The sequence below is a fragment of the Pungitius pungitius genome, chromosome 7 (genome assembly GCF_949316345.1).
Source record: "Pungitius pungitius chromosome 7, fPunPun2.1, whole genome shotgun sequence".
In the NCBI taxonomy this organism is placed as follows: Eukaryota; Metazoa; Chordata; class Actinopteri; order Perciformes; family Gasterosteidae; genus Pungitius; species Pungitius pungitius.
Genome location: NC_084906.1, coordinates 15,191,694 through 15,211,180, shown reverse-complemented (window position 1 = coordinate 15,211,180; position 19,487 = coordinate 15,191,694). Strand labels below are relative to the sequence as shown.

At 39.5% G+C, this 19,487-nt stretch overlaps 4 protein-coding genes across 5 annotated transcripts; 1 reads left to right on the top strand and 3 right to left on the bottom strand.

Moving 5' to 3' along the window:
- The first annotated feature begins 1,104 nt into the window (after positions 1-1,104).
- ctbs (chitobiase, di-N-acetyl-) lies at positions 1,105-5,988 on the top strand. Its single transcript, XM_037469313.2, has 7 exons — positions 1,105-1,320; positions 2,394-2,532; positions 2,831-3,039; positions 3,227-3,398; positions 3,498-3,595; positions 3,762-3,923; positions 4,417-5,988. The coding sequence occupies exons 1-7, from the start codon at positions 1,189-1,191 to the stop codon at positions 4,603-4,605; spliced, it is 1,101 nt and encodes a 366-aa protein (XP_037325210.1). The 5' UTR covers positions 1,105-1,188; the 3' UTR covers positions 4,606-5,988.
- A 151-nt stretch (positions 5,989-6,139) lies between these two features.
- spata1 (spermatogenesis associated 1) lies at positions 6,140-10,835 on the bottom strand. 2 transcript variants are annotated; one of them, XM_062563374.1, is made up of 12 exons: positions 10,397-10,835; positions 10,198-10,304; positions 9,676-9,793; positions 9,415-9,468; positions 8,628-9,018; positions 8,120-8,285; positions 7,979-8,039; positions 7,714-7,810; positions 7,512-7,637; positions 7,028-7,203; positions 6,645-6,743; positions 6,140-6,487 (listed from the first exon to the last, which is right to left on the bottom strand). In XM_062563374.1, the coding sequence occupies exons 1-12, from the start codon at positions 10,454-10,456 to the stop codon at positions 6,338-6,340; spliced, it is 1,605 nt and encodes a 534-aa protein (XP_062419358.1). In that variant the 5' UTR covers positions 10,457-10,835; the 3' UTR covers positions 6,140-6,337. The 2 variants fall into 2 exon arrangements, with proteins under 2 accessions (XP_062419358.1, XP_062419357.1); XM_062563373.1 differs by having other exon boundaries at positions 6,324-6,743.
- Positions 10,836-11,750: 915 nt separating this feature from the next.
- Positions 11,751-15,640, bottom strand: rpf1 (ribosome production factor 1 homolog). The gene is made up of 9 exons (XM_037469310.2): positions 15,295-15,640; positions 14,801-14,857; positions 14,570-14,650; positions 14,376-14,471; positions 13,808-13,961; positions 13,385-13,467; positions 13,017-13,198; positions 12,771-12,897; positions 11,751-12,548 (listed from the first exon to the last, which is right to left on the bottom strand). The coding sequence occupies exons 1-9, from the start codon at positions 15,538-15,540 to the stop codon at positions 12,507-12,509; spliced, it is 1,068 nt and encodes a 355-aa protein (XP_037325207.2). The 5' UTR covers positions 15,541-15,640; the 3' UTR covers positions 11,751-12,506.
- Positions 15,641-15,773: 133 nt separating this feature from the next.
- LOC119216449 (deoxyribonuclease-2-alpha-like) lies at positions 15,774-19,396 on the bottom strand. Its single transcript, XM_037469309.2, has 7 exons — positions 19,177-19,396; positions 18,508-18,605; positions 18,243-18,405; positions 18,076-18,157; positions 17,816-17,974; positions 17,550-17,744; positions 15,774-17,277 (listed from the first exon to the last, which is right to left on the bottom strand). The coding sequence occupies exons 1-7, from the start codon at positions 19,186-19,188 to the stop codon at positions 16,898-16,900; spliced, it is 1,089 nt and encodes a 362-aa protein (XP_037325206.2). The 5' UTR covers positions 19,189-19,396; the 3' UTR covers positions 15,774-16,897.
- Positions 19,397-19,487: the final 91 nt, after the last annotated feature.

Here is a 19,487-nt window from a genome sequence, read left to right as displayed (position 1 = left end):
CTTCAGTAGATACAGTTACATGCAATGAATGATATCTGTCAGAGTTAAAGAACTGAATTGATTGATGTTGCTTTCAATACCCTTTTTCATTTCTGTAATAAAGTCTGAACAGTTTACTTTCATGCATATGACACAGAATGTGTAACAATACCACACACAACGTTCCAAGCATACTAATCCAACAGGACTCGCTCATTGAGGCAAAAAGTACGGTGAATGGGAACTGTCCTTTCCTGTTTCAGTTAGAATTATTACCTCTTTTGTTCAAATATGATTATTTAGTATATATATTTAACGCAGATTCATTAGGAAATTAACACTTTTAACAAAGTATTGATGGCCCAACTGAAAAAATGTATTTATTTGGTTGGTCAGATATTATCCTCGCTGGCCCAGTAATTTGGGGCTATATCGTTACTTAAGTTATGTCTTTTGCCTCTAGTGCAGCAGGTTATGTGTCCACATAGCTGGATCTAAAAGCAATTTAAGAAACTTTTTTTCCTCTTTGAATTAAATCAACTAATGATATTTCTCTGGTGGATTTGGGATGATTGTTAAAGTAAACAAGTGTTTGTGAAACAACTTTTCAATCAAATATGAACATATTTAATGTTGACATTAAAACACATCAACAGAAGAAATGTCTTGCTGGTATAGAGGTTTAAAGTGCAGTCCAGAAGCAGGACCATGAATTAGGGGCTCAAAAATGTTAATCAAAAGACGGTTGTGACCTTTTGGAAGTGTGGATGGATGAAAGAAGGTTGGACCATATAAGCATAATGTTATGACATTTTATTTTGTTAAACATATATTTACACGGCTAACAGACATTTAGCTTTTCAAAAATTAGTTATTTGGGGAGTTCCCTAACGGTAGCGTATCGTTCTGGAGAAAGACACGGTTGCTGAAATGGCGAAAAGTCTCAAACAAAATCAGTTTTGTCGACTTCGGTCTGAAAGTGACATTGTTTTTTGCGTCAACATTTGCAACTGTTTGATTCATGAACGTAGGCTGATCGACAATAATCTCTCTGCGTTTTGGTGCGCGTTTGGGTACAAATAATCTGGCGCGGTGCATGAAATGGATGAAGATTGAACCGCGTCAGCCTCCGTACCAGAGGCACTACTCGGCCCACGTGACGCGTTCGCAGCTGAAAGTCCGACCGCTCAGCCGTCACTCAGTTCAAAAATGCTTCCTGCCACTTTAATGTCGTACTGTCTTCTGTTTCTGTCGTCGATAATCGCGGTGTGCAGCGCTGCCGCGTGCCCTTGCGAGAAACCGGAGCTCTGTCAACAGGTCCGCGCGCAGAGAGACTTCGAGGTAACTTCAGCTCGTTGAATCACCGCAAACTGACGCGACGTGGTGTAGCGCGACGCCGACCTGCAACACGTGACTACCCTTTTCCTGAATACATTTCCCTTTGCGAAGGTTCACTGAGCCATGAGCTACTTTTACTATTTAAAAGTTACAGCGCGCACTCGGAAGACGACACTATGACATAGAGGCATCACTTTTAAAACCCTCAGTTAGTGATGAGGTCATGTGATGGATGTCTGCTTTGTTATAGTGGGCAACAAAACTACAAATTGATCTCTCTCTTTAGTCTGAACATCTAAAACTCAAAAGGATAATGTTTTTCACGTTTGTGTTTGCTGCATGGCAACAAGTGATATTTGCTCAGATTTCTATTATCATTTGTCAAGTTTCACAAATGGAATGCTGTTCCTCTTTATCGTTGTAGTCTATTTTTAGTTGTTTTCCGGCCTGGCCGTGCAATGAATGAAAAGCCTTCCTGTTGTGGGCATACATTACCTGCTATTGAGCCATTTGTAACCAAACAACCACCAATGTATATTATTTGACTGGTTAACATACTTTTTATTGAGTCATGTCCAATTTGACTTGACAAATACAGGCTTGACTACGAACATTGATAACCCCCCTATTGTCCAATGTAACTCGATCGGGGTTATTGGCACACTGACATTACGCTTCATGTCAAAGTAATTATTGTTCAGGAAGTGTTTGTGGGTGTTAAAATCATTAAATTGACATTACCCGAACATTTACTTTACGTTGCTTCTTTTCCAAAGTATTTTTCAACACATCATCATGAGAAGAATGAACATGTATTGATTGACTTCATCGTAAGCCAGTTGAAAAATGATTAGTTTTAGAAATCCGTTAAATTGTGGTTGATATTATACAGACCAAACTAAATTATGAATTGACTTCTTGATTGAGGATTGAGCAAGTTATTTGCAGTAACCATCTTCACCCCTACTGTGTTTATAATAGTTTGTAATCGGGATGCAGTTCTTTGTGGTAGGACAAGGAGAAGTGACTGACATTACCTGAGTATGTAAATGTGAAATCAACTTCTGTGTGTTAAGGTTTTTGTGTTTGACGTGGGCGGAGAGGCATGGAAGTCCTACAACTGGAGCATGGTGACGACAGTGGCGATGTTTGGAAAATATGACGCTGATCTCATGTGTTATGCTCACTCCAAAGGAGCACGGGTTGTACTGAAAGGTAGGATAACCAATTCCTTTTGTGGAATTATTATTTTTAGCGAATGTAGAGTATGGTCCATTGTTCTTTCATAAAATCAAGATCTAAACAATCCATCTACATCGATATGACAGGACATCCCCTGTCATTGAGATTTGTTGGTATTTATCCATCCTGGGAATGTTTTTGGCGCGTAGAGCTTCGAGCTAGAAACGTGTTCAATGCGTTTTAATACATTTCGTCACTTCTTCTCGCTGCTGTCAACATTCATCAACCCGTTACTATCTCCGTCTCTCCTTTTCCATTTTGGTTGGAAAAGGAGACGTTCACCTCCCCTTCATTGTGGACCCGAATAACAGGACGGCGTGGATAACGGGAAAGGTAGACTTGGCCAAGAGTCAATTTATGGATGGAATCAACATCGACATCGAACAAGCAGTGGAGGAGGGTTCCCCGGAGTACCACGCTTTAACACACCTGGTCAGAGAGACCACTGACGCCTTCCACAGGGCCATCCCGGGCTCCCAGGTGAAAGCTGTTTTCGACACGGTTCTCCAGTGTTAACACGCAGCCTTCTGTTTACCTAAAGTAGCTCCATCGCCCTGAACGGGAATAAAGAAACGTGCAAGAAAGTGAATGAATGATTGAAGTACTTTTAAGCCTTGCCTAACTCGCCTGTACGCGTTGTTTCGTCGATCTTATCCCCGATCTCAAGGTCTCTTTTGACGTTGCCTGGTCACCAAGCGGCATCGACAAGCGCCGCTACGATTACGTTAGCATCGCTGAATCCTGTGACCTGCTGTTTGTGATGTCCTACGATGAACAGAGCCAGATCACGGGGGACTGTATTGCAATGGCAAATGCCCCACTCTCTCAAACATTGACTGGTTGGTTTCCCAGGTGTTGAGTAGCGCATCGTGGTACGTTGTTTTGTCAATGCAGACCTATTCAGCACCAACATATGAAATGCCTGTCATTCTTTTAAGGGTATGACCAGTTTTTGAGTCTTAAGATCGATCCAAAGAGGCTGGTCATGGGAGTGCCGTGGTATGGCTATGACTACCCGTGCCTTAACTTTTCCCAGGTAAGATATGCTCCTTTTTAAAATCTATATTTTCTCATTCATGGTCTTTCTTGCTGTTGCTATCATTCCTATTATTTATTATTATTTATTTTGTTGCTGCAGTATATAATTATTTTCTTCGTCCAAAATTTGAACAGATATTCCTTCATGTCTTTTTCCATACCAGGACGGAGTGTGTTTTATAATGAAAGTTCCTTTCCGTGGAGCCTCCTGTAGTGATGCAGCGGGACAACAGAAAACGTACAAGTGGATAATGAAGCAGGTCAACAACTCATTTTCTGGCAGGCTCTGGGACGACAAGCAGCAAGCTCCTTACTTCAATTACAAGGTACATTTTACTTATACTTTTTATTTTATAGTTTAAAGTATACATTACAACTTGAGCCTGTTTATTCAGCCTGTGTCGGCTTCCCCTCAGGCTACCAGACGTGCGCTTCACCCATTGGACACTCATAAAACACGATACATTTTATTATACTATGACTTCAAAAACATCTGCTTTCTCCAAGTTGTCATCTGTTTACCAAAGTTCCACAATCATTGGTGAAATAACAAATCAATGAGTTTTGTATATAACTGATATTGCTCTTTCTAATGAAAATTACATTGGGTCGGCCTCTTGGGCTTTGTTCCCATGTCATTTATGCTTCATTGATATAGTGGTCAAATGAGTAATCACAAACTCAAGTCCAATTAATTTGTAGTATTCAAATGAATGTAAGGTAAATGGTGTCCCAGAACTTTTATAGACTCAAAGTGGCAATGAGGTCTTAAACCTATGGAAAGGCTCTTGGAATGTAAGATTCCTTTTTTCCCCTCAGGACCAGAAAGGACAGATTCATCAGGTTTGGTACGATGATCCACAGAGCATCTGTCCCAAGGCGGAGTCTGTGAAATCTAAAGGTTTGAGGGGCATCGGCATGTGGAATGGCAACATCTTGGACTACAGTGACGAACTGGTTGCCAAGCAGCAGACTGCAGAGATGTGGAATGCACTCTTGGGATGCTAGATGTACATCACCCCACCTAATTGTAGCTTAATCAATACATCCCTTTGTTGCAGTAATCAGGTGCAGCTTTGCACTTTTGTGGAATTTATTGATGTTGAATGTATTTACGGGTCAGGCATTCCCGTTTAAACTGAAAGAACTGCTTCTGGAAACTGATAAAAAACATCTCTTTAATGTGATTTGCACAGTGATTGTTTTGACAAATGTTGAGCTAACTGAGATCTTTGCACTTTAAGGCTTTTCATAAATTTAACATTTTCTGATATGTTATTAAAGTTCAATAACCGTTTATACTTCCGTAACTGGCTTACACCACCTTTAGAAATTAACATTTTCTGATATGTTATTAAAGTTCAATAACCGTTTATACTTCCGTAACTGGCTTACACCACCTTTAGAAATTAACAATGTGTTTTGATGTCTTTGTCTTTAGTAGTGCAGAACTTAGTTATTGTTAGTCTGAATACAAAAGGTTATAAAGCCTGCTGTTGACAATTGTAGAATTTTCATAGATGAGACAAATATAATAACCAGCAATGACCTGAGATTAACCCAGGTTTCCCTTGAACAATTAATAAAAAAAATTTTTTAGCCACATATATTTAATTGGACACATCTCCAACATAAATTTTAAAAAGTGACTTTCGAGTTGCTAATAGTTTCTATACGATAACTTTCTATTTGACATGCTATGACATTTTTATCGCCTTTTTCCGAGATATCGAGCTACATGTTTTTCAGCGTTTGTGTGTGAATATATATATATATACTATGACTTATTCTTTTAGTTTCTGACATACTTTTAGCACGTTTTTCAACATACTGTAATGTGACTATTTTTTCATGACCTACTTCTCTATTCTTTTTCAACATGCTGTACATGATATATTTTTTTCAAATCTATTTTTTAGGACAGAATATCTTCCACTCAAAGGACTTTGCTGTTCTGGCCTTTAAGTGTCCACACCCATGATGCTTGCTACTCTCACCAGGAGAACAAAATCACAGTAATCAAGCAAAGGGGCTGACGGGCAATGTATAGTCTTTTTAACAATTTTAATGGCACACTTACTTTTTAATGACATACATTTTTTGTTTATTCTAAAATATATTTTCATGCCATACCTAACTTAAATGTTTCAGTGATTTTTTTTTTAATGAAATGCTAAAATATGATTATAAGGACAGCGTTGTACCGTTCTGCCAAAAAAATGTTGAAGGTTATCATGATTTTTTTTGTGCCAGAAAGCGCTGAAAGTCAACAACCAACCTTTTGAAGATGTGATGTAACAAAAAGGTGATATGACAATGAAAGGATAATATTATATTTCGACATCTGGTTACCACAAATTGTGACTAAAAGTACATTTTTGCTTAAAATTGGTATGTTATAATCCTTGTCATCATCTGGCAAACCTAACAGTGTTTTTCCCAAGGGACAACAGGACTGATTCTTCAGGTTTGGTTAATAATCCACAGAAGGTGGTGTCGAGGATTTCACCTACTCTCAATCACTTGACACTTTGTAATGACATTTTTATGAAGCGCAAACATTGATTTTTTTAAAATCTGTTAAAACTGAAAAAATATAATTTCACACAACTTTACATGTAGTAGTAGTAATAAACTGGAAGTAAATGTAGAAAAATACCTAACTGCAGCATAAAATCAAACAAATTAACATCAACTGGTTTCCCAACCAAGGAGTTCCATTCAAAGTGTAAATTCAGAATTATATGGAGGTAGTTTGAACTTGTCGTCGATCCCGTGTGATCTTTCCAAAGCCCAGAGAGGACATGGGAACAGGATGAGAGGACTGACTCCTCTTCTGGGCCAGCTCAACCTTCAGAGCCTTCAGCTCTGTGGCAGCCTGTTTCCTCAGCTTCACAGCCATTCATGAAAACATGACTTGGTTTGTTAATAAAACACATCCAATTGAATGTAATTATTACCCACATACAGCAACAAAGTTGAAACTCGATGAGACATCCATAATCTGGGAAAATACTTGAGTTCATAGAAATTAGAAAATCTGTTACCTTTATCTCCGTTACCAGCTTCATCTTAGCATCCTCTACCTTCCTCTTCAGGTTGTCAATCTCATGGCTCTCTGTCATGATCTGAATGATGAGCTCATTCTGAAACTCAGGAGGTTTCAAATAAGTCTTTTGAACTTCAATTTCTGCTGTGATTTATTATCATTCAAACCTTCGCTATTCCTTTGACAATTCGAAATGTATGCTGTGAAAAAATGTTTATTAGCAATTACAGATGCCACTCTGTGCTCAAACGTTGCCATATTTAGAGTAAGAATGATATTTGTGAATCTTCCAAACCCATACTACCTTTTAGATATGAGTCAAGACGGACACGAAAGACATTAGGCATCTATATATATATATATAGATAAATTCAGTTTTACCTTCATGTGAGATCTTCCCGATCGTCTTGGCTTCCCTCTGTTATCTCTGGCCTGGAGCTGGTGCAGCAGTTTGTTGTAAAATGTCTCCAACTCTCGCCGTAAATTTCTCAGATTTTCCTCCAATGGTGCTGTGGCCTTCTTGGTCTCAAAGTATTTTTTCTTCCAACTGTCACGTGCTTTACATTGATGAGAGTTAGTTATGACAAATTTGACCTTTTTAAAAAAATATAGACATGCATTTATTTAACTGCAATTAAAACAAGAAGGGATACTGTATTGTACAACTATGTATTAGCAACCAACCACTGCAATATTTACACTTAAACTAAAGTTAATTTTCTCTTTATACCAGTAACATTTTACATGTATGTTGAAGCACTTTAAAAACACATATGTTAAAGTCTTTGGTTTGGGTTGCGGATTAATGACAACTTACAATCTCATGAGATGTAAGCTTTCTACCAAACGGAATTTGATTGCTCACCTTGGTTCCTGCGATGTCTATTTTGAGCCAACAGATCTTTCCCCTTCCTCAGCAACTCCTGCCTTGTCCACTCCCGTTCCTTTCTCTCCTCCCTCACCAGCTTGATTTCCTCCATCAGTTCCTCTCCTAACGGTAACAAACGTGTTAGCAGGGTTACAAAATCAATTGCCCCCCTTCCTTGGTGGCCCAGGTGACGGCTCACTGGTTGTCTGACAGACGGGACGGACGGTTGTTTTTCGACCTGCAGGTGGAGAGGTGAGCCCAACACGTCGAGACAATCCAACCGGACTTTCTGTCACCTTAAAAAGAAACAATACATTGTGAACAGTCGGCTTTGAATGGACTAATCTTTTAACGGCAACCGTTCTCATAGGTTTTTTTTTTTTCTTACACATAAGTCACCCCGCTGAGACATCTTTTGAAGTGCTTTCAGAATTTGCTGGTACATATCAAATGTTACACACTACCTCTTTTGTTGGTTTAGTCCTAATGGGCTTCAATGCATGTGAATCTTTTGATTTGCTGTGCCTGCAAAAAGACCCACTGTTACAGAAAGCTTTAGTAGCATGAGTGTTCACAGCAGGGCACTGCGTTATGCTGCAGCGTACCCGTCTGTGAGTGAGAGGCCTGAGTCTCTGTCCTCCAGGGTCTGGAGGAGTCCTGAATCTCTAGCCGCTCCGTTATGCCCGTGGGACTGTTTGTCCTTTTTGCCGGAGTCTTTGATCTCCGACGGCTCCGTCGTCTGAGCGGAATCGGCTTCACGTCGTTGTAAAGCTGCAGATGCACAACGACTGAAAAGCTCAGGGCAGTAATGGGAGATCCAGAAGATTAGCTTTAAAAGACGATAAAAACGAGGCTGACTTGCAGATGTAAAATCATTTTCACAATTGCCTAAGCATTTAAAAAAAATGAAATTCCACTATAACATACAAATGAGTCACAACAGCAGTGATACAATCGGCTCTGAGACAACGGCAATTTCAGCAGTGTATTGTCTCAAATGACAGAAACCTGCACTTTCATCATGTGGGAGGGTTGAAAAGATAACTGCCGGCAAATGTGTACTAGAATACATCATTAATTCATTGCTGCTGAGTAAAAGCTAATATATTGTACCTGTACTTATTTTCTGTGAAACAAGCAGCTTTGCCTTTTGATTATGAGGCTTCCTCGGGCAACATTCTTGCTCTGCCCACTCTAACTTGTTGGAAGAGAGACCTTCCTCTTCGTTCTCTGCTTCTGAAGAACTATAGCTTGGGTCCTCATCTTCTTCTTCTTCCTCCTCCTCCTCCTCCTCTTGCAGGCCTGGAGTGGGAGGTGGCTGATGGGAACACTGGGGGATGAGGGGGAATTTAACGCCCTCTTTTGTTCCAGGTGGCTGGTTGGGAGGGTGGTAACTGGTCTGGAGGTCTGGGGAGCTGCTGCTGGTGTCTGGGGTGAGCAAATCGGTGCAAACGCTGCAGTCCATCTCCACACTGGGCAGCAGGTAAAGTTCCGGCTGTGGGGCCTGCCGACAGGCGTCCACGTTAAGATTATTGGGGCTTAACTGGTACATTATGAAGATAATACTTACAAGGACATCAAACTAACTAGACAAGTACTTAGTGGAAATTGATTAAGTTCATAACAAAATTGAAGATGACATTAGCAGCGTTGATGGTATAATAAATACAAAGTTGAAAGCCACACAGATGAAGAGCTATTACTCTATAATAGATAGACATGGCAATACAATTTGAAATCCTCTTCCTGTGATTAGCCCTGGTCTTGTATGATTGTATGCTTTTTAGACATTTTGGTTATTTTCAAAACCTTACTTACAGTACAAATTATTCTGTTTTTTTTGTTAGTGACTATTCCAAAGAAGAAAAAATTGCAAATATGTCATATGGATTCTACATACATATGGTGGAGCGAATGTTTTCACTTTCAGATCCTTCTCCTGTTTGCTCTTGACCTGTGACAGAAAAGGATTTCTTTGTTGTAAGGGGCATAGCAGTAAAAACTGTACTCGGTTCCCAGTCTTCTACGCACACACACACACACACACGCACACACACTCACACGCACAAAGCTTGAATAGTGAACTTGTTAATCAAACTGTCTTCCCATTTAAAAACCCAACCGGCTTTAGAAAACCACAATAAAAGCAAGCTGCACTCACCAGAGCCAAACTGCGGCCCACACATTTGAGGAAGGAACATTTTTCGATTTGCCTCTCAGTGCCGAGAACAGCCACCAACTCGCTCCTCAGAGTTTTCAGGGTGATATCGGGATAGACCCTGAGTGGTGAGAAGAGGTTTTGAAATAGCTGAACACAAATTATGTTTCCACGCTTTTGCATTTAACAACTATGTATTAAACTATCAGCAATGTGGGTTTCTATGGATTTAGTTACTCGTTAAGAGTCTGAACACTGCAACTCCAATTAGAATCTGAGGAAAATCAATATGTAAGAGGTTTCAAGAATTTACGTTCAAATACAATTATTATATTACGCTATTGGGCGAATGTGACATAATACAAAGGAAACATTTAGAGGGACGTTTGTGTACTGACATGCTCCACATGTGCTACAAAAACATTAAGAATCTTGAGATCAATCCAAAAGTATAAAAATAAATACTGTAACGTTCACTTCACCGTCACAGAACTAGGCTGCTGATAAAAACAGCTTTTTCCTTACCTTATGAAGCCGGCAGATACAAAGCTCTCTATGGCGTCAGCAGGGACTTTATTGAGCTTCACATTCCACTGGTCTTCTGGTACACACAGCACATGGAGCTCCACAAACTGAACACATAAAAACGCTCATCAACACATTTCAGGTTGCATATTTGCATCAATACCTCCCTGAGACACACAAAAAAAACAACGTACAGTACCTTGCAACTGGCCGGTCTTCGGTCCTCATGATGTCTCATTGACTCACAAGACGGCTCCATCACCGGTCCGAGGAGCAGCAGAAAGGACTTTAAGAGGTTTTGTTCGCAGGGAGCCTCGTTTATTGGGGTGTGAAGGCGTGGGCTGCTTGGCAACAATTTGGTGCATTCAGACACAGACAGTCGCCCGGTGGAATTTATTTTATGGGAGTGCCAGCGCTGGTTGCTCTGGTGCTAATGATGACAACCACTGCAGAGAGAGGCAGCACATGCAGTTTGTTGTCACCTAACGTTCTTAAGTTTGCATCCGCCATGCAGGCACATTCAGTTTAATTAGTGCACAAGCACCGACGTCGATGGAACGGAGGATTTGTTGTTCTTCTAATGTTTTTCATATTATTCCTTATGATAAATTCTAGACTTCGATAGGCGTTGAGTTGTGGAAGGAAGAATCGTCTCACTGGCGACCCCTTTTGATTAGCTACAATACTGGGTTACAGCTAGCTGCACAGTGGAATGTACAGTATATGTAACGTGATGGGACGTACTAAAATACCATGGAATTCGATTTTGTATTTTGTGACGTTTTTTGACCACTATAGCGGTGACAGCAAAAAAAAACATTCATTTCCTCCAACATTTTTCAACTTCATATTTTTTTACTTTTATTTCCATGACATTTTTCTACCAAACATATTTTTTCCAATGAAAATGTTTTGATCGAATTTCGATGTCCTCTTTCATGACATGTATACTATATTACTTTTATTTGATGACATTTTAGACTTAACATGCTAGTTTTTTCTATGAAAACCAATCATTTTGATAACATTTTTCAACCCAGCATAGTTTCACTTTTCTTCCACTGTATTTTTTTTTTCATTCACCAGTGTCTTGTATTTGTCCGGCCACCCTTTTTTTTAAAAAAAAAGGACCAATCTTTGACAGGCTTGATGCATAAAGGATTTGGGATTCATGCTTCTATTAGCTGATTGTCTTGGCGCCACCTACTGACAACTAAGGCCAAATGCAGGATTCTTTAAATACTGCAATCCAAAAACTGAACTCATCAAAAGGGTTTTAAGTCAGACCACCAGAAAAAGACTTCCTTGATGTAAGTATTTGCAGATATTTGGACATTGTGGAGTTTCATTGTCCCTTGACTCATGCAAACAACAGTGGTGGAAATTAACTAAGAACATGTAGAGAAGTACTGAAGTGAGACTTTCTGTATGCTTCGACTACACAAAAATGAGCAAATATTTCCTTGGCCTGTTCTGATAACTTGTTACTTTGCAGATTTGGATTGTTGATACCAGAAACCGTTCTGCCAGTTTGGTAGAACGGTACAGTAGAGCTTCAGTCAATTTGGAGACGTGCAACTGTCTTGTTCCTTTGCCCTATGTATAATCTCAGAGAAATATTTCATGGTGCTTATGGGGCACAATATTAGTCTTAGCCTACTTGCTTTGAAGTAACTAACAGATAAATGTCCCTTCTGAATGGTACATTTTTCATTCCTGATTTAGAATAAATGGTATTTCCACAATCAATATCTACAGCAACACATTTTATAAATGTGTTTGATGGTTCATCCATAATTATTTTTGAACTCCGATCAAATACAAAGCTGCTGCACTGTAGACATATTTTGAACCGTGTAACCATTTTCAGACACTATCATAATTAAGTCACTCCTTCTGACATAGAGCAGGATGTAACAGGCCTGTATGCATGCCAGGCTATGATCAGGATTCATTTTGACTAACATTCATACAGTCTAAGAAAATATACATTTAAAAGGAAGTGCACACACACACCAGTACAACTGTGACATACACTTGTATTGAGGATAGTAGGGTTCCTGTAGAGTGTCTCTTCCTGACTGGTCTCTCACATCTAACACACGGAGTTAAGTCCTTGGGATGAGCTACTGGCCCCAGTTTCCACTTGGCCTGCCGATGCAGCTTAAAAGAAGTTGTTTTCAGAGGGAGTTCGAATCTACATCGATGTGATAATAAAAAAGTCAAGTAATCCGGTAACTCGTCGTCCACAAAGAATCTGGATGTCCTTTGTCCTCGCCTGATCACAAATGGTGGTTGTTATTTTGCATTTAAAGTTGGAACTTTCGTCTGCAGGCATCCATCTCATGACGCTGGGGGGGAAGAAAAGAAATGTATTTTTTAGAGAGGAAAAACAAACAGGCACATCAGTGTTCCTCCTACCATTGTAACACAAGTGACTACTACGCACCGATCGGCAGAACCGTTTACCCAACTACTAGCCCCCTGTGGCCCACTATTACAGAGATGCTGATTCCATTGGTTCCAAAGCAACAGCTCTTCTCAAAGAAAAGGTTTGGCACTGAGAGACTCACCTTCAGGACCCACTCATACTCCCCAAACTTTGAGTCAAAGGTGCCTTTCTGAAGAGAGCGCAGTTTGAGAGTGAAGCGAGGCCCCAGCTCTTGGATACCAACTTTCTTCTCATTCTTGAAGATGTACCTTGAGAGATCAGAGTGCATTTATAGACAAAATATTCAAAGTCAATGGTGTTGAACAGCTTCTGGGAAATAAGGGATATAATACCACGCAGGACGGAATTCAGTTGACTTTTCACCCACCTGTGAAATCTGAAAAAGACAAAGTCTCTCTGGTTGTGGAAGGTGGCGACCTGTCGACCCACAAACTGAGGGTCTTGTGGAAAGAGGGCAGCAAACATCCGGCCGATGCTGTGACCCAGACGCGTGGTGAAGTTGTTGAGGATAACTTCTGGAGAGTGTAATGTAGGATCTTTACCCCGTCTCTGCAAGGACAAAAAAAAAAAAAGTAGAGTAAGGAGGCTCAATTTCATTGTCAACATTATTTTCCTCAAAAAGGCCCATTGTTTTGAATGAAATCCAATACAAACCATTGATATTTTCATTAGATTACAAAAGTGTCTTTTAATCAAAACAGAATTGGGGAATAGAATTTAAATGTATCAACTGACCTTCATCTCCTTGCGTAACCGAACACTGCTGATCTTGAAGTGTGCAGTCGGTCCATCAGGAAGATGACAGAGAACCAAACCATCTGAAAGTTGGGTGGTTAAGGGTGGTGAACACAGTCGGGCCTGGTGAACTAGATCACCATGTAAAAGTCTGCTAGGAAGTCATTCCAATCATTTAAAAACGTATTGTAACTTACATATATTCATATCTTAGTTTTCATCATGAAAGTTGTCTCTGAAGTTAGTGAGTCAAAAAATTATCAAAATCTCATTGGATATAACAAAACACATTCCCCATTCATTCCTTAGCTAAAAAGACAGAAATATCACAAATATAGGATAACATAGAACTGTATACAGAGCATTGAGCACCTTTATCCGCCGGCAGATATAACCCTTTCACACAGATGGCTTTGAGGATACTGGGCATTTTGCGATCCTCATTGATGACCATCAGGTAGGTGAAGTTCCTGGCGACGCACTGAGGAATGACCTTCTTCAGGGCCAAACCTCTTCTGTAGTAGACATGGGCGTCCGGGACGACTGTGGCCAACTGCTCACAAAACCTCACCGTCCTCTGCAAGATATTAAGGTTTCATAAGAGATGTTAAGGTTTCATGAATGTATAAAGCATCTGTAAAATATAAATACCAGATGTTAAGTTAATAAATGCTTAACAGCCTCAACACTTTACCTATTACACTGGGCCAAGTTGCAAACCCCACTAAGCAAAGCCCCCCACTTTAAACCCCTTTAGCTTTGTCAGCCCTCTTATAACCATTTGCACTCATAGCAATTAGAAGTGCACTGAATTCCATATTGAGCACCTTTAAGTGTCAACAAATCTACCTGTGTCCATTAAAATGGTTTGATAACATCAAAATCACTTCTCGCAAGAGATTTTTCCTGGTATAACATTTCAAAAGGGTGACCGATACTGGTTCTATCAAATGATGAAAAGCGTATCTTTTACGATGCGGTGGCCACTTACCCCTCTTGGTCTGTCTGATGTCGTGATGAGCACTTTGGGGTTTGTCAACCCATTGAAATAGGCAGAAAACTCATCAGTTGCCTCGTCAAATGCAATCTGTACATAAAAAAACACACAAAAAACACGTCAATGGAAATCCATCCATAATAACATGAGGTGGTTCGAACAAGCTCCACCAAACTTTTAGTAAAGACCTCTTCATCTTCTGGATCCACTGTGGTCTCGTCGTACACCCTCTGGTTTTCTATCGTCTTCGGGACCTCTTTCGGCGGCGCCTTCATGAGTGACGGAATAAAATAAAACATGAATGTGCGGTATAAATGTTTTTACCTTGTTCAGTGGTGAAATGCATTGAACTAAAGGGTAACATTAGTTCTTTACTTTAGTCTTTGACAACATTTGGTGAAGAGACATAACAAACTCACCTTGTCACCTAAAGCTGCCCTTTCTTTTTTCTTCTTCTTCTTCAGCATCAACTTTAGCTGAAATATGAAGGCAGAAAAAAATAAAAACACTGACATGCCAGAAGGAGTGTGATGCAACTTAAAATAACTTTAACGTTGAAAGTTATAAACGTCAGATATCAAGATGAAATGCAAAATGATCTTTGGTCCAGCTTCTCTAATGTTATTATTTTCTGCTCACGTTTTAAGAGTTTTAGATCGAGACAATTTCTCTATGAATATGTATTTATATTAAAATGATTAGATCGCTTAGTAATAAAAACAAGCGTTATTTGAAGCACTAAAACGACGCATTACTTGTATATTTAGATTATTAACTGTTTGTACTATAAATGAAAATGTATATGGTAACTGGAGCTTTAAAAATAGCATCAACGTCGTGGAGCGAGCGAACGCCTCAAAATCTTGAAGTTAATGTGTCGTTTACTTGGTTCATTACAACAGTAACTCTTCACCTTGCTTTTTTCCTGCTTGTATTTCATGAACATAACGTGTCTTCGCTGTTTATTCTTGATTTCGGACGCACTGAAGGCGGGGGGGAAGACAGTTTCCTCGCTCTTCTCCATCTTGACGTCCTCCTTCGTCTCGACTCCATCGACTCCTGGGTTTCCCGCCGGACTCACGCGCTTAGTCTTTGGCTTCTTGTTCTTCTTTTTCTTACTTGTGTTGTTCTGACTAACGGGAACCTCTTGGACATCCATCTTGGGTAGGCTGTCTGTTTGGCAAAATAGTTTTCACGTGTGTTTGGAGCTAGCTTCCGGTTCGCGTGCTCGCAACCGGAACCGGAAGTGACACGTTTGTGGTGGTTGAGAATAAAGCTGTGGGGACATCTGGCGGTGAGGAGTGGGAACTAACACTAACTGGACACACTTTCAGAGTCATTTTCAATTTTGAATAGAAATAATACATAAATCCACTTGATTGATCCATATATTTTACTTGAAATAATCCTGTGATCCATGATCAGTACATTCAAGTATGATTCTCAAAGCCCCCTTCCACCCAACAATGCTGGCTGTCCTTTGTTTGAATCTCCACTGTGCAGATAGATGCATTTATGAAAAGTATGCAGTCATCTGTTTAAGTGGGGAGGTTTCTCTGCACAGCTTGACCCTCAACACTTACACAACAAATAATTTGCAAACACAACATTGACAGATTATTTATATTATGAATTAATATGGCCCTAGTGGCCCTATGGCAAACATTTGCTTATTTACACAACTAGCTTAATTAATTTGTAGGTTTGCATCTGCCAGATGAAGTCCAATATTCACACTACTGTTGGCTCTGTATTTGGTTTGTACCAACTCCTGAGAAAACACTAAAGAGCATCACCACGAGTGTATTTCTTAACAAGTAAAATCATCAGAATCCATTTAAAATGAAGCATCCAAAATAAAAAGTAGATTAACAACTGCAGATCCCATTAGTGCCCTTTGTCTCCCTGCTGGTCAAACCAGTATACAATACAACATTAAAATGCCTCCTATTTGTATCCTAAAACCACCATCATGAATACAATGTTATAAGCAAGAAACCTTTGATGAAGGAGGGGCAAGTGTTCTTCAACAGAACTCTCAAAAGGCGATTTTTTGAGTGTTGTTCATTGTCTCACTTTTCAAGAAAGAACACAGTGCACACTTAAAAAAAAAACAGACCTTCAGCATTAGAGATAAAAATCTTTCGGGTTGCGGTAAGTCAAATTATTTTGGAAAATCAAAAAATGTTAAATCTTAAGGTTATTTTAATGTTGTGCTTTATATTTCTAAATGTGGAGCCAGTTAGTATTCCTAAGTACCCCACCATTAAGAGATACCTTACTTAATAGGGGTTTTAGAGGCCCGCAAGTTAAAACGTTTTTAATAAAAAATAATATTAAAAATTCACTTACACTTAACATGGAGTATTTAACTTCCATAATATCAAGCTCACAGCGTCTCTAAGTCTGGGTACGTAATGGTGCAGTTCATGGCAAATGATGCCAGGCTGCAGTTTTGGGTCTTGTCTGGTAGCGCAGACACACTTTTCCTTACATTGACATAAAGGGTCGTTACTCTAAAGCTCTCTAGTTTGAGCACCAACACGTGGTTGTTTACATTCTTCATACGAATCTATCATGTCTCTGAAAGCCTCTGCAACCGTATAATTTTCAATGCATAGTGCTCCTCCACCTCTTTTCATCTGACTCTTTTGCCTGTTCAAATCGGCTATGCAGGTCCAGTCACCAACGCAAGTCACGCACCACTTGGAATGATCTGAAGTATCCTTAAAGGTTATCTTCGTCTTTGGGATCTTTATGCTCTCCACATTGTACACATCATGTGGGATAATGGGGCCGCAGTTAGAAGGCAGACTGGCGTTCGTTTGCATCTTTCCCCAACTCTTGACATACAGATCATTCTTCAAAGTGTTCACAACGAGTCCAGAATAAAGATCTACAAATGTATCAAAAACAAAACAAAATAACTGTTAATTTAAAGAAGAAATCCATAGAGAAAGGCAGTGGGGATATCATTTTAGAAATACATTCCATTCATACATAAGATAAATCAAACTGTAAACAAAAATGTATATGTTATGTATGTGTTAATTTAAGAAATATAAAAGTAATCTTAATTTTGTTTTGTTAAAAAAATCATTGGGCTTATTATTAACCTCATGTGAAATCCTAACACTCCTGATTGATTGATTGATTGAGACCACTCACCATCCCCAAAACGTGTGTATTTTGCAATGCTGGTGAATTTGCGTCCGTGCACTGAAGTCAGAGTCTTCACACGAAACCACGGTTCCTTCGTTGGGTAGCATTTATCTCGCTGTGCAACACATCGCAGCTCATTGTGGAAGGTTGTTGGAATATCGTAGTCATATGAATAAGGATGGATGTACTGGATCTGCAATCCTGAAAATCAAAACCAAGTCGTTTTGTTTAACGGTAAAATAACTTCATGAATGTAACCAGCATTAACCTACCTATGTCCATGAATGTCTCGTAGGAGTAAGTCACACACATAAAGGTTTGAGCATTTGCGGCTCCACTGGTGGGCCAGAAGTCTTTGGTGCGATATTTTGGAAACCTCGGTGTACTGTGTGAGAGCCAAACTCCTGTTTGTTTGTCCAACATCACGACTCCTTTAGGAAGTAAAACAGAAGAAAGCAACAGAAGCACAGGTCTGATAAACAATTTTATATTTCACTTGGAACTCAATAAAGTGGAAAATGGCTGCACCAACCTTTACTATGGCCATATGATGAAGAGGCATGTTTAGGTGATGGAGGTTGGTCACTATAGAGCATGTATCCAAAACCTTCCGACTACAACCAAAAACAGGAAATTGAATCAGTGTGCAGATTAAACTCTGTGTTGCGCAAGAGAGACGCGTGTCCTTTAATTCATCACCTTTCTGTCGTAGAAGTCAAGCAGAGGTTTCAGGGTGTTTGCCAGAGTACCAGATGCACTGTTGATTGCTACGTTGCTAACTTGCCACCCGTTGGTGCTCTCATCCATGTACAGATAGCGCAAACCGTCATTCCCATCTTTGGGATATTTATATAAAATATACCTAATGATGCAGAGATAAATATTTTCTATTAGACATTCAGCAGACACTGAGAATTGGCCGGGTGAAAATATATGATACGAATCATTCAAAATTTCCACCAACCAGTCCACCTCTTTTCCGTTGTCGTTCCTGCATTTCACATCAGAATCACATCCTTTAAAAAGGATCCCGACACTGAGGAGTAATTCCAACATTGTTCGCTGAAACCAAACATAACAAGAATAAGAAGGACAGCAGTCATGTTTTTGCTGATCAATCCATAGTTGATAAAACTCGTTTTACTCTTTCCACATTGTGACATAGATGAACGTCATATTGCCCGTAAGGCGTCCACAGAACAACCTCAAAGCCTACTGGCCCAAATTAGACTACAGATAATAGTTTATGAGAGTAGTGGAGATTTAGGATGCACCTGTATAACTGATCTTTTTGAATAGATAATTGTAACTGCCATAACCATCAATATCAAATGATAAAATGCTGTATAACAATTTGTTTCAAGGCTCTTCAAAGGATTTCCTGTGTTGTTTTGGAGGGAGGGAGTTCTGCTTTTCTATAAATGAACTTCCTGGAACTACTAATCACTACAATAGCGCAACACAGCAGGTTTCATTTTCACAGGTATTAAGTATTAGGTTAAAACAAGAGTGAATATTGTAATCTAACATCCACTTACTGTAATAAAATATAAATACAGTAGTTCTTTATTTTAATCTAATTTAATTTCTTAAAATACATCTGAAACCACGACTGTCTAATTTGAATACTCACGTATCTAGCCATCGTCAATTCTCTTCAAAGTCAACTGGGCATCTGTTTTGCGAAGCTGCGATTGTAAAGTCTCACTGTAAGACACAGCTGAAACCAATGTCTCTTTCTTGTTCCTTCTTCAAACACCACCTACGTCGCTAAACCTATGTTGTGACACACCAGAATCCGGATGTGCTCATAAGCTGTAGACTAACGAAAAAAGTAAGTACATTGCTAAAAACTAAACTTGTTCTTCAAGGGAAAAATATTTCCTTTGGGGGAAAAACATTTCTCTTGAAGAACAGGTTTCTGCTGCTGCTGCATGAGCCCAC